Source organism: Tursiops truncatus, chromosome 21 (genome assembly GCF_011762595.2).
Source record: "Tursiops truncatus isolate mTurTru1 chromosome 21, mTurTru1.mat.Y, whole genome shotgun sequence".
NCBI classification, from domain to species: Eukaryota; Metazoa; Chordata; class Mammalia; order Artiodactyla; family Delphinidae; genus Tursiops; species Tursiops truncatus.
In genome coordinates, this window is record NC_047054.1 from 33,355,301 (window position 1) to 33,367,507 (window position 12,207).

At 38.6% G+C, this 12,207-nt stretch overlaps 1 protein-coding gene across 2 annotated transcripts in view; it reads left to right on the forward strand.

Moving 5' to 3' along the window:
* The window catches only part of FNTA (farnesyltransferase, CAAX box, subunit alpha), a 30,145-nt gene that overhangs the window by 17,263 nt on the left and 675 nt on the right, over positions 1 to 12,207 (forward strand). The window contains exons 4-8 of one of the 2 annotated variants that reach the window (XM_019921226.3): positions 2,556 to 2,660; positions 7,103 to 7,229; positions 8,842 to 8,990; positions 10,816 to 10,878; positions 11,794 to 11,965. In XM_019921226.3, coding sequence (XP_019776785.2) covers positions 2,556 to 2,660; positions 7,103 to 7,229; positions 8,842 to 8,990; positions 10,816 to 10,878; positions 11,794 to 11,965 — 616 coding nt within the window. The remainder of the gene's footprint in view (positions 1 to 2,555; positions 2,661 to 7,102; positions 7,230 to 8,841; positions 8,991 to 10,815; positions 10,879 to 11,793; positions 11,966 to 12,207) is intronic. The other variant, XM_033848774.2, reaches the window with a different exon arrangement.

Here is a 12,207-nt window from a genome sequence, read left to right on the forward strand (position 1 = left end):
ATATTGTGAAAATGACTATACTACCCAAAGCAATCTACAGATTCAGTGCAATCCCTATCAAACTATCAATGGCATTCTTTACAGAATTAGTGCAAAAAATTTTACTATTTGTATGGAAACACAAAAGACCCCGAATAGCCAAAGCAATCTTGAGAAAGAAAAACAGAGCTGTAAGAATCAAGCTCCCTGACTTCAAACTATACTACAAAGCTAGAGTAATCAAGACAGTGTGGTACTGGCACAAAAACAGAAATATAGATCAATGGAACAGGATATAAAGGCCAGAGATAAACCCATGCACATATAGTCACCTAATCTATGACAAAGGAGGCAAGAACATAGAGTGGAGAAAAGACAGCCTCTTCAATAAGTGGTGCTGTGAAAACTGGACAGCTACATGTAAAAGAATGAAATCAGAACACTCCTTAACACCATACACAAAAATAAACTCAAAATGGATTAAAGACCTAAATGTAAGACCAGACACTCTAAAACTCTTAGAGGAAAACATAGGAAAAACACTCTTTGACATAAAACACAGCAAGATCTTTTTTGTCCCACCTCCTAAGAGTAATGAAGATAAAAACAAAAATAAACAAATGGGACCTAATTAAAGTTAAAAGCTTTTGCACAGCAAAGGAAACCTAATCAAGACGAAAAGACAGCCCTCAGAATGGAAGAAAATATTTGCAAATTAAACAATGGACAAAGGATTAATCTCCAAAATATACAAACAGCTCATGGAGCTCAATATCGAAAAACAAACAACCCAATTAAAAAATGCGTGGAAGGGCTTCCCTGGTGGCGCAGTGGTTGAGGGTCTACCTGCCCATGCAGGGGACACGGGTTCGTGCCCCGGTCTGGGAAGATCCCACATGCCACGGAGCGCCTGGGCCCGTGAGCCATGGCCGCTGAGCCTGCGCGTCCAGAGCCTGTGCTCCACAATGGGAGAGGCCACAACAGTGACAGGCCCGCGTACCGCAAAAAAAAAAAAAAAAAAAATGCGTGGAAGACTTAAATAGACATTTCCCCAAAGAAGATGTACAGATGGCCAAGAGGCACATAAAAGATGCTCAGCATCACTAATTATTAGCAAAGTACAAATCAAAACTACAGTGAGGTATCACCTCACACCAGTCAGAATGGCCATTATCAAAAAATCTAGAAATAGTAAATGCTGGAAAGGGTGTGGTGAAAGGGAACCCTCCTGCACTGTTAGTGGGAAGGTAAATTGATACAACCACTACGGAGAACAGTATAGAGGTTCCTTAAAAAACTAAAAATAGAACTACCGTGTGATCCAACAATCCCACTATTGGACATATACCCTGAGAAAACCATAATTCAAAAAGAGACATGTACCACAATGTTCATTGCAGCACTATTTAGAATAGCCACGACATGGAAGCAACCTAAATGTTCCTCGACAGATGAATGGATAAAGAAGATGTGGCACATATATACAATGCAATATTACTCAGCCATAAAAAGAAACGAAATTGAGTTATTTTTAGTGAGGTGGACAGACCTAGAGTCTGTCATACAAAGTGAAGTAAGTCAGAAAGAGAAAAACAAATACCGTATGCTAACACATATATATGGAATCAAAAAAAAATGGTACTGCTGAACCTAGTGGCAGGGCAGGAATAAAATCGTAAACATAGAAATGGACTTGAGGACACGGGGTGGTCGGGAAACTGGGGCAAAGTGAAAGTAACATCGACATGTACACTACCAAATGTAAAATAGATAGCTAGTGGGAAGCAGCAGCATAGCACAGGGAGATCAGCTTGGTGCTTTGAGACCACCTAGAGGGGTGGGATGGGGAGGGTGGAGGGAGGCTCACGAAGGAGGGGATATGAGGATATATGTATACATATGGCTGATTCGCTTTGTTATACAGCAGAAACGAACATAGTATTGTGAAGCAATTATGCTCCGATAAAGATGTATTAAAAAAAAGAAAATAAAAAAATAAAGTAGTTTTTTGTCTCATTATATATTGAGTTGGAATATTTTGAAATTTTGAAGTGAAAATAGACTAGAACTAATCATGTCTTTAGGGAAAAGGTTTTTTTAATGGTTTGACTTCACCTGTGAAAAAATTAAAGAGAAACTTATTTATAAGTAACATTTTTAGGGTGGTTCTAAAAATAAAATATATGATAATGTTTGTAATGAAATTAATTTATTATATGAGTAATGTATCTAAATGAACAGCTTATACCATATGGGGAAAGAGATGTTTTTGATTCTTGTGTAATAGAACACTAGTAACCAGAGTATTACCTGGAAATAATCATTTGTTGGTTGTCTTTTCTTCTGTCTCACATTTGCTGCCTTTCACTATTTTGCTTCAAAATGCCTTATTCTTCTGTTCATCAGATAGTTGTATGAGTTTGGACAACGACAAGCAGTTAAGTTGCTAAATTACTGGTTATATAGAATACCTACCAAAAATGTGTCTATGTTGTTGTCTTGTGACTTCATTTGATACTGTGGCTGGGCAATTTATGTGGAGTAATGAGACTTTGGATGCTTGATGTTTGCTGTAGGCATTTTCGGAGAGTTCTCTTAAAGTCACTTCAAAAGGATCTACATGAGGAAATGAACTACATCACGGCAATAATTGAGGAACAGCCCAAAAACTATCAAGTTTGGTAAGATGAAAATAGGAAGGAAATAAGTCACTATGCTAATAGTACCTGCCAATGGGTGACGAAACCATAGGGAATTGTTTTTTCTTTATGATTACAGTGCTTGCATTGGAGCTAATGTCACCAGGCTTAACGGTGTTGTTGGGAGTACCTGAGATAACTTTATGTTTAGTGCTTGAAGTGGTGCTTGACCCATAGTTAACACTCAAATGTTTGCTGCCGTAATTATTTCAGACTTCGACATTAGCACCATTTGTAGTACTAGAGTCAGGAAAAAAATTGAGTGAAAAATCTGAAAAAATGTTTCTATTCAGTGTGTTATAAAATGACTCTCTGGTATTTCATCTTTTATTCATTTGTTTATTAAAAATTTCTTATTGATGTTGGGGGTACAAAAATGAATGCGACACCATCTAAAAGGGAAAGCAAATAATAAAACCAGTTATTTTACAGAGCAGTGTGAAAAATATAATGTTAGGGTTTTTTACAGTGTGTATTTGTTCTAAAAATTAAGCCCCTAACTTAGCTTAGACAAGAGGATGGGGGAGCAGGACACAGTGGGGGAAAAGAGAAGTTAGGGAACAGGAGGACCGAGAACAAATAGGAAAGAAAGAGTCCGGACAGTACCCAGCATTTAGTGAGCCCCCCATGAATGGTAGCGACTGTGGTGATGGAGGTGGCGGTCGAGGAAGAGGAGGTGGAGGAGGTGGCGTTGCCGTGGTCATGGTGAAGGAGAAGCAGCAGCGTGGTGACCGTCAAGAGCTGTCTCCACTTCTGTGCCACTGACTGCCTGCTCTTCATGCAGGGCTTTCCTCCACTGGATGTTTTTCCCGGGTAATGACTAGCACACACACCCTGTCTTTATGCCTGAGATTTAAGGATGATTTCTGAGAAGAAAGACTGCTGAGGCAAAGAGAATATTCCGGGGAGAAGAGGCATGAAAGAGCTTGGTGCACTCTGGGAACTGCATGTAATTCCATGTGATTAGAGTACATTTGGGGGCCCTAGGACGAGATCATAAAGGGCCTTATGAACGTTGGTAAGGGTTTGGGGATTGATCTTAGCTGCAGTGGAGACCTCCTGACAAATTTTAATTAAGGAAGTAGTATGATTAGATTTGTGTCTCAGGAGCTTTACCCTGACAGCAGGGTGGAGGATAGCGGAACAGGCTCACAGTTCTGGTGGGCCACTGGCAGTGTGGGAGCCAGGGGGGAGTGTGGTAGGGTATGGGAGAGAGAAGGGTAGATGTGAGAGAGGTTTTGGAGGCAGAAGCAACAGGCTTTGAAGTTAAACTTATCAGGGGAGTGACAGAGAAGAATGATGTCTATATTTTTGGCTTGACCATTGGGTGAATGGTGGTGCTGACCACTTGGGGAATTTTGGGAAACAAAGCAGCACATTTTTGCGAAAGGAGGGTGGATTCAGTACTAGAAAAGTAGAACTTGATGTGCTTATGGAAAACCTGTGTAAAGTTGTCCAGTTGTCCAGTAAGTGACTGAAAAATGCTTCTCTGGAGTGGCAGTCACAGCTCTGGATGAGGATGCTCAAGGAGAATTAGAGAAGGTTGGGGACAGAACACTGGTGGGCATCAGTGTCAGGCAGAGAGGTGGTCCAGGACGACTGAGGAAGGAAACCAGAAGCGAGTGTCCTCACAGAAACCAAGAGAAGGGAGAGTTTCAAGAAGAAAGGGGTGGATGGCAGTATCAGCTGCTGCTGAGAGGTCGAGGAGAGCAAGGGCTAGAGATGACCGGTGGGATTTTTAAGTTAGGCAGTTGCCAGTGACTGGTCTTGGCACGAGCAGTCCTCCCACCAGGGGTGGGGCAGGGCAGGGGTGGGAAGAGGAAATGAGCCACGGAGCAGTGCTTGAATCGCTGATGAGAGAGAAGACGGAGCAAGCAGCTAGTCAGGGCTGTGTCTTTGGGTTTTGTTTTTCCAAAGTGGCAAAGACTTCATGGTGTGGGGAGAGTTACTAGAAAGAGAGAAGGTGAGAATTCTGGAGAAAAGGGGGATAGAGCAAGGGCTTGCTTGGAGTTGGGAAGAGATCCAACACATAGGTTAGCCTTAGGAGAAGGAACAGCTCCCCAGCTGTGGACACATGCGGAGAGTGAACTGCTCTCTGGCCCAGTTGGCTAATAATAATCTGCATGATCAAATACGGTCGTTAAGGAGTACAAACCATAAGTAGATACTTAATTTTCAAAGAATTAGAACATAATAGATCTGACAGTGAGTAACTGAACATTTGGCAAAGCATGGAAGTGCTAGCTGTTGTGGATTTCCATTTGTAGAATTTTAAACAACTTTACCTGTGTAGCTTCTTTCTTTGTAAGTGCATGATGGTTGCATTCCTGAGAAATTGCCTTATGAAAGAGCTGTTTTATTGACAAAAGTGATTAGCTAGAGAGTTTCAGTCCCTCATTTAAAAGGCATTGACTCTTCGGAATTAAGGTGCTTTTATATAAATATTTGGAGGTTATAGCTCCAGAAGGGAGTTCCCTGGTGGTCTAGTGGTTAGGATTCAGCGCTTCCACTGCCGTGGCCCAGGTTCAGTACCTGGTCGGGGAACTGAGATCCCACAAGCTGTGTGTTGTGGCCAAAAGAAAATCCAGAAAAGTACTTGAAGAGATATATAAACTATGTACCATTTTATCTTAAAAGAAAAAAAAAATCCAGACATCACAAGCATTCTCAGCATTTGATTACATCTAGTTTTTGCTGAAGAGAAGTAGCTTCTTTTTCTGGACGCTGCAGATACTGTCATTAACACGTTGTCACCTATCGTTATGAAAAACAAAATACAAGACACCCAGAGTGGGCTTCCCTGGTGGCTCAGTGGATAAGAATCCACCTGCCAATACGGAAGACACAGGTTCGAGTCTTGGTCCGGGAAGATCCCACATGCCACGGAGCAGCTAAGCCCGTGCACCACAGCAGCTGAGCCTGCGCTCTAGAGCCTGTATGCCACAACTACTGAGCCCACGTGCTGCAACTACTGAAGCCCACATGCCTAGAGCCCGTGCTCCGCAACAAGAGAAGCCACTGCAATGAGAAGCCCACGCACTGGAACGAAGAGTAGACCCCGCTCGCCGCACCTAGAGAAAGCCCGTGTGCAGCAATGAAGACCCAACACAACCAAAAATAAATAAAATTTTAAAAATTTAAAAAGAAAAAAAGAAACCCAGAGCAGTTGCTGTTGGAAACCTAGCAGTTTTTAATTACGGTACATTTTAAATTGCCCACTCCGCTAGTTGCTATCATAACTAGTATAGTACAAGTAATGCAAATCCTGTATGCCACGTCACTTTTTATTAAATTCACTATGAAAACTTATGCTGTAAGATCAAACCCCTGTATTTAATTAATACTCTTTAAATCATAGAACATCAGAGAGAGCTTCTTAGTATTTTTTTCTGAGAAGTCATTTTGACACACTGGAGGACCTAATTCTTAAGTTTTTCCTGAATTATAGAATTTACCAGTAACCTGGAAAAATAAATTATTACTGTGCTCACTGACTTGGAAGACTTCTTAAATTATTTGGAAACCGTTCCCTCTAGGATCTTCCTCTTGGTAGTTTCTTGCCTTAATATTCTCTAAGATGAATTTTTAAATTTTCCATGCATGTAGAATAGGTCACCCATTAAGCATTAAATCTTTCCCCTTTCCCCCATCATCCCTGCGCACTTTTAGTATAATGAGTACTAATGGGTTTTTTTAAAAAACAGCTTCACTGAGATATAATTCACATATCATACTATTTACCCATTTAAGGGGTATATATATGCAGCCATCACCACAGTGAATTTTAGAACATTTTCACTAATAGATTTTTATAAATATTTCAGCTAAAGAAAATTATAAAAATAGAACCCAGTAGAGAACTCTTAGAAGTATTTTCCTGGTACAGAAACTCCTCTTTCGACAGACTTGCAACTTGTCATAGCTACTTGCCAGACAAGAAGTGAATTCCATTCTGCCCACAAACTGGTGGAATAGAAGTTGCTTGAATGGTGGCACTTAGGACTTAAGGAAAACTGACAGCATGTTGATAACCAGAGGGGCTTCCATACTTGATAAAATAGTATCACATTTCCCATAATCTCACTGTGACATCTGGGCATGTTGAAAAATTCTTTCACACGGTATTGTGGTTGTCAAGAGATTACTGTACTTTCAGATTTAGCTTGAGATAAACCTTCTTTAAGCTCTTATTATCTGGTTTCATTTTACGTGCAAATCACTGTTTTATGTTTCTCAGCTGTTACTTAGTGTTCTGAAATTTTTTCTCATAGTGTTTATTCTGTAGTACCTTTTCTTTCTAGTAGAGTCTTGAGAATTAGAGATAAATTGCTGTTTCTTGAGTGTCCCTCCACATCACCTAACACATGCAGCGGATACTTTCGTTTTGGGGTAAATTAACACAAAACTTCTTCTCTTGACTTTAGGCATCATAGGCGAGTGCTAGTGGAATGGCTGAGAGACCCATCTCAGGAGCTTGAGTTTATTGCTGATATTCTTAATCAGGATGCAAAGAATTATCACGCCTGGCAACATCGACAATGGGTTATTCAGGTATTGCCTTTCTTGTGTTTTACAGATTTTTATTTTTTTAACTGAATTAAATAATTTAATTACTATTAAATTGTAGTATACTTAAACACACATGTAGATCATTACAAACAATATATAATTATTAAGAATTATTAGATACTTAATTAAACCTGACATCCTTCATGTTGGTTAACCTTTATAATCTCTTTGGATATGTTGGTGAGTAACTTCACATTAAAGAATAATAATAGTGACTTTTTAAATACTTTTTGGATTGAACTTGAGTCATGTATTTGCTAGCAAATTGAATAGAAAAAGTAGTTGTAAATTTTTTATACAGCTGTGTTATTTTAATTAACAAGGACATATTACATATTAAGGTTTTGCATGCTTAAACTTTGAAATATGATTTTACAGTTAACTGTTGTATATTTTATTTCTGCCCACTTGTTAAAATTTTATGCTAAGTCCTGAATAGAAGAAAACAGTTATGGGACTTCCCTGGCAGTCCACTGGTTAAGATTTCGCCTTACAATGCAGGGGGTGCAAGTTCGATCCTGTTCAGGGAGCTAAGATCCCCCATACCTTGGGGCCAAAAAACAAAACATAAAACAGAAGCAATATTGTAACAAATTCAATGACGACTTTTAAAAATTGGTCCACATCAAAAAAATCTTTAAAAAAAAAAGAAAAAATAGTTATAACTCCCACTCTGGGCATTTTTATTTATTCCAGCAAACAATTGTAGTGTTGTGTCCAGTGAATTTTTTCCAGGGATTGCTACTTTCTGCACTGTTCATTATACCAAGAGTATTTAACCAAAAAATTTATTGCTTAAAAATTTAAACTTTTCCTAATTTGATTAAAGGAATACATTTTCTAAAGACATTTAGTATTTTTTTTATGAAATTCTAGTTTTTTGCTAGTATCAAATAAGCAATGTATCTCCGTTAGCTTTTTCATAGTTAACATCCCCAACTTTTGTGGCATTTGTACGTTTTGACCTTTTACTCCTTTTTCAAATTGTCTTTGTTCTCTCCATAATTTTTTAAATTAAAACAGCTTTGTAATGTAAAAATTTATATCTAAATCCAATTGTATATTTATCTACATGTATTTTAGCATTTTTGAATACTTCCCTTTTACTTAATATATGTAATAATGTCAAATCACATCAAATTAATATACAGTAGTACAGTTAATCATTGTCTTATCACTGAGTTTGGTTTTTTCCTTCCACATTTTTACTGTAAACAATGCATAAGCATTTAGTTAGATATGCTTTTTTTTTTCTTTCTTTTGATTTAATTCTTTAGAGTAGTTCTTGGGTCAAAGTTAAAACATGCTGCTTGGTATCTAAATTGTTTTCCACAAGATGCTCCTGAATGACAGCCACTCTGGGTGTTCACTCTCACTTCCTCATTTTTCCTTCCTCATCGCCATTCCTCTGTCTTTGATGACTTCTCTTGCCCCGCCATTTCCTTGACCTTCAGCATCCCTCTCCAAATATGTGATGAGTCCATGTCTTCATTTCTACCTGCTTAGCTTTGCTGAAGTTTTATTTATTTATTTTTGTTGTTAATAGATGATAGGACATTTCTAATTGGATGTTTTATTTTGTATTTTCTTTTAGGAATTTAAACTTTGGGATAATGAGCTGCATTATGTAGACCAACTTCTCAAAGAGGATGTGAGAAATAACTCTGTCTGGAACCAAAGATACTTCGTAATTTCTAACACCATGGGCTACAATGATCGTGCTGTATTAGAGAGAGAAGTCCAGTTAGTAATCTTCGCTTGTTCACTCATTAAAAGAATATTTGTGTGCCTACCATGTCTCATGTTACTACTGAGATACAGGGCATAAAGGCGTTGGGATACAGCAAAGATCAAGATTGCCCCAATCCTACCCTCATGGAAGTAATGGGACAGAATACTTAGGTGAAACCTATAATGATAAATTTACGAATAATATAGTGTATAGCAGCGGTCCCCAAGCTTTTTGGCACCAGGGACTGGTTTCGTGGAAGACAGTTCTTTCACGGACCGGGGATGGGGTGGGGCTGTGGCGGGAATGGTTTGGGTGGTAATGTGAGCGATGGGGAGTGGTCCACGGCCTGGGGGTTGGGGGCCCCTGGTGTATAGTAAACCTTTACTTTGTAGTGGCTTAAGTTTCTTAAAATATTGTTGCTACTGTAGAGGCTTAAGTTTCTTAAAATATTGTTGCTACTGTAGATTGAGAAGAACTCAGATTTCATGGTGTCTAGGAAGCTTTATTTTAAAACTATCTCATTAAATTTTAGATAACTGTCCCCAGATGCCATGTTACTCTCATGCAGGGTTTGGGCCAATGAGTCTTTGTTGTCCTGTGCATTACAGCATGTGTGGCTCCATTCTCAGCCTTTATGCCCTATATCTCAGTAGTAGACCCCACCCCAGCCCAAATCACCCCCAGTTGAAAACTGCTGTAGCATACAAAATGCTGTTATAAGATCTAGAAATTTCTGAATTGGCATGAATTTCTATATTCTATCCATAAACCTCTTTTCTGACTTTGTCTAATTTGTCTCAGTGTCTTGTTTGAAATTTGAATATGTTTATTATCTTTATAGCCTGATGAGATCATAGTCATATTTTAATTATAAAAGTTGTTTCAACAGCTCCTAGGAAGAGCTGATTTCATGGTACATCTGCCTTTCATCTCCCTTGCCCTTACTTCTGCTTGGATCAGGGCAGTTGGCTCTAATTTTATCTGTTCTATATATAGGGTTCTGGTGATTTAAATTTTTAAAAAGCACACACACACAGTCTCCAATCTAGTGTCCTATCTTAACTCTCTTCTCCAGGCTTCTTTCTTTATAATATTCATAATTTTCATAATGCTGAATGAGTTTATTATTACTTTCTGTGAAAAAAAATGCTGTTAAAACAGCACTGCAACAAAACTAAGATTACTAAACTTTAGTCAGTCACTAATTTGAGCAAGTGTATAGTGAAGCAAAGTTCTGTAACTCCCTTGGAATTTTTTGTAACTGGATCTAAATTACAATTAATAATCTGGTTAAGGGGAAGAGAAAAGTAGGGAGCGTCCATTTGGAATGGAATAACACCATAGTTTGCAGGTACTCTTGTTTTGGAATATAAGAAATATGCTGTTGTTGGTTTCTTATTTTTATTCTTTGTCTATATAATCTCCATGCTTGTCTGTTTTTTATTATAGCTTCCAGGATTATTTAGTTCTCCTTTTTCAATGAGTAATGATTTTTCTGGCATAAGTAGATCTTAGACATTTTCCCCAAGATTGCTTCAGTGAAAAAAGGACAGTCTCCTTGTTGTAGCTGACATCTCCTTCAGAGGGCAGTCTCCAACATTAACTTCTTTTCCATTTGTGAACTGAGCCTTCGTATTACTTTGTAAATAAGAATTGACCATTGCAGCCACGAGGGAGTCTCTAACTCAGATATAACCTAGGGAGGTACCAAGTCCACCAGCAGAGATAAGTGAAAGCTCATGTCCAGGCTCTGCCACCACCATAGGAAGACTGTTTCTCATTATTGCACTGCTCTTGCAGAGTTATACACGTTTATTTGTGGTCTTTTTCTTACAGGTACACTCTGGAAATGATCAAACTAGTACCACATAATGAAAGTGCTTGGAACTATTTGAAAGGGTAAGAGGTTGTTTTTACTTTTTTTTTTTAACCTGCTAACATGAGTCATCTTGGAATATGTTCCATAATCAGATTCCAAAAGGACACTAAAGAATTTTCCATTTTTCTGGATCTAAGAGCAGAAGTGTAATAGCGTTATGATAACACCTAAGAACAGTACCTTCTACCCTTTCCTTAACCTCCCAGGCACATACCAGCACAGTTTTTAGAATAGTCCATGAGTAGACAGTGACACAATTTTAACTGCATTTATGAATCCTGGGGTCTTTATGTCACAGAACGGAACACACACACCAGTTTCTGTTCAGCTCAGGATCACGGGAAGACAAGACAGATCACTGAGAAACAGATTGCACAGACACATAGCCACCCTTTCTGTTGTCATTTCCGGAGATCTCCTGTTACAAGTCTCACTCCTTAAATCAGCAAGGTTTCTCTTGCCACTGACATCACCCGGCTCCTTGTCAAACTTAAGGGTCTCCAAGGAAACAGGCCCAAAATGCACAAAGCATGGAGCTCAGTCACATTTGGAGATCTGTCAGAGGTTGGGGCCTATAATATCTGGAGAGCTAAAGGGGTGAATAACCATCTCAAGACACAGAAATGTCTCTCCTGTTTTTTTCCTTCACTTTTAATTTTAAGAAAAGGGAGTTTTTTTCCTTTAATTTTGTATGTTGCAGTTTGACTTACAAATGATTATTTTTAAACTTCATTATTCTTTTTAGCTAATTTTACCCAGCTCTTAATTATGTATGATAAAGCTCACATTTAATTTAAAAATTTCATTTCATTTCAACCTCATTCAAAATGTTTCCTTTTCTTGCTTATATTACAGGGGTCATTTTCTCTTGATCTTTCTACTATTTTTGTTCTTCCCTCTAAAAATTGGGAATAATTTTTTTTTTTTTTTTTTAGGATTTTGCAGGATCGTGGTCTTTCCAAGTATCCCAACCTGTTAAATCAATTACTTGATTTACAACCAAGTCACAGTTCCCCCTACCTAATTGCCTTTCTCGTGGACATCTATGAAGACATGCTAGAAAACCAATGTGACAACAAGGAGGACATTCTTAATAAAGCATTAGAGGTAAGCTGGCAGGACTCAGCGATTTCTTCTTGGAGTCTCAAAGCTGGGTCTGCCCAGCGACACGAGTATTCATGCCCCTTTCAACACAGCCACTCAGAATTCCGTGCAGGGCTATTCTGCTGTTTAGGGTGACACCCATATCACTAGTGCACATAGTATGTGACTCTAGTGGTGTATCTCATTTGATCACGACCTGAATGAAACTGTACTAGTCCAAATGCATTTGCCCAAGGGATTGAATT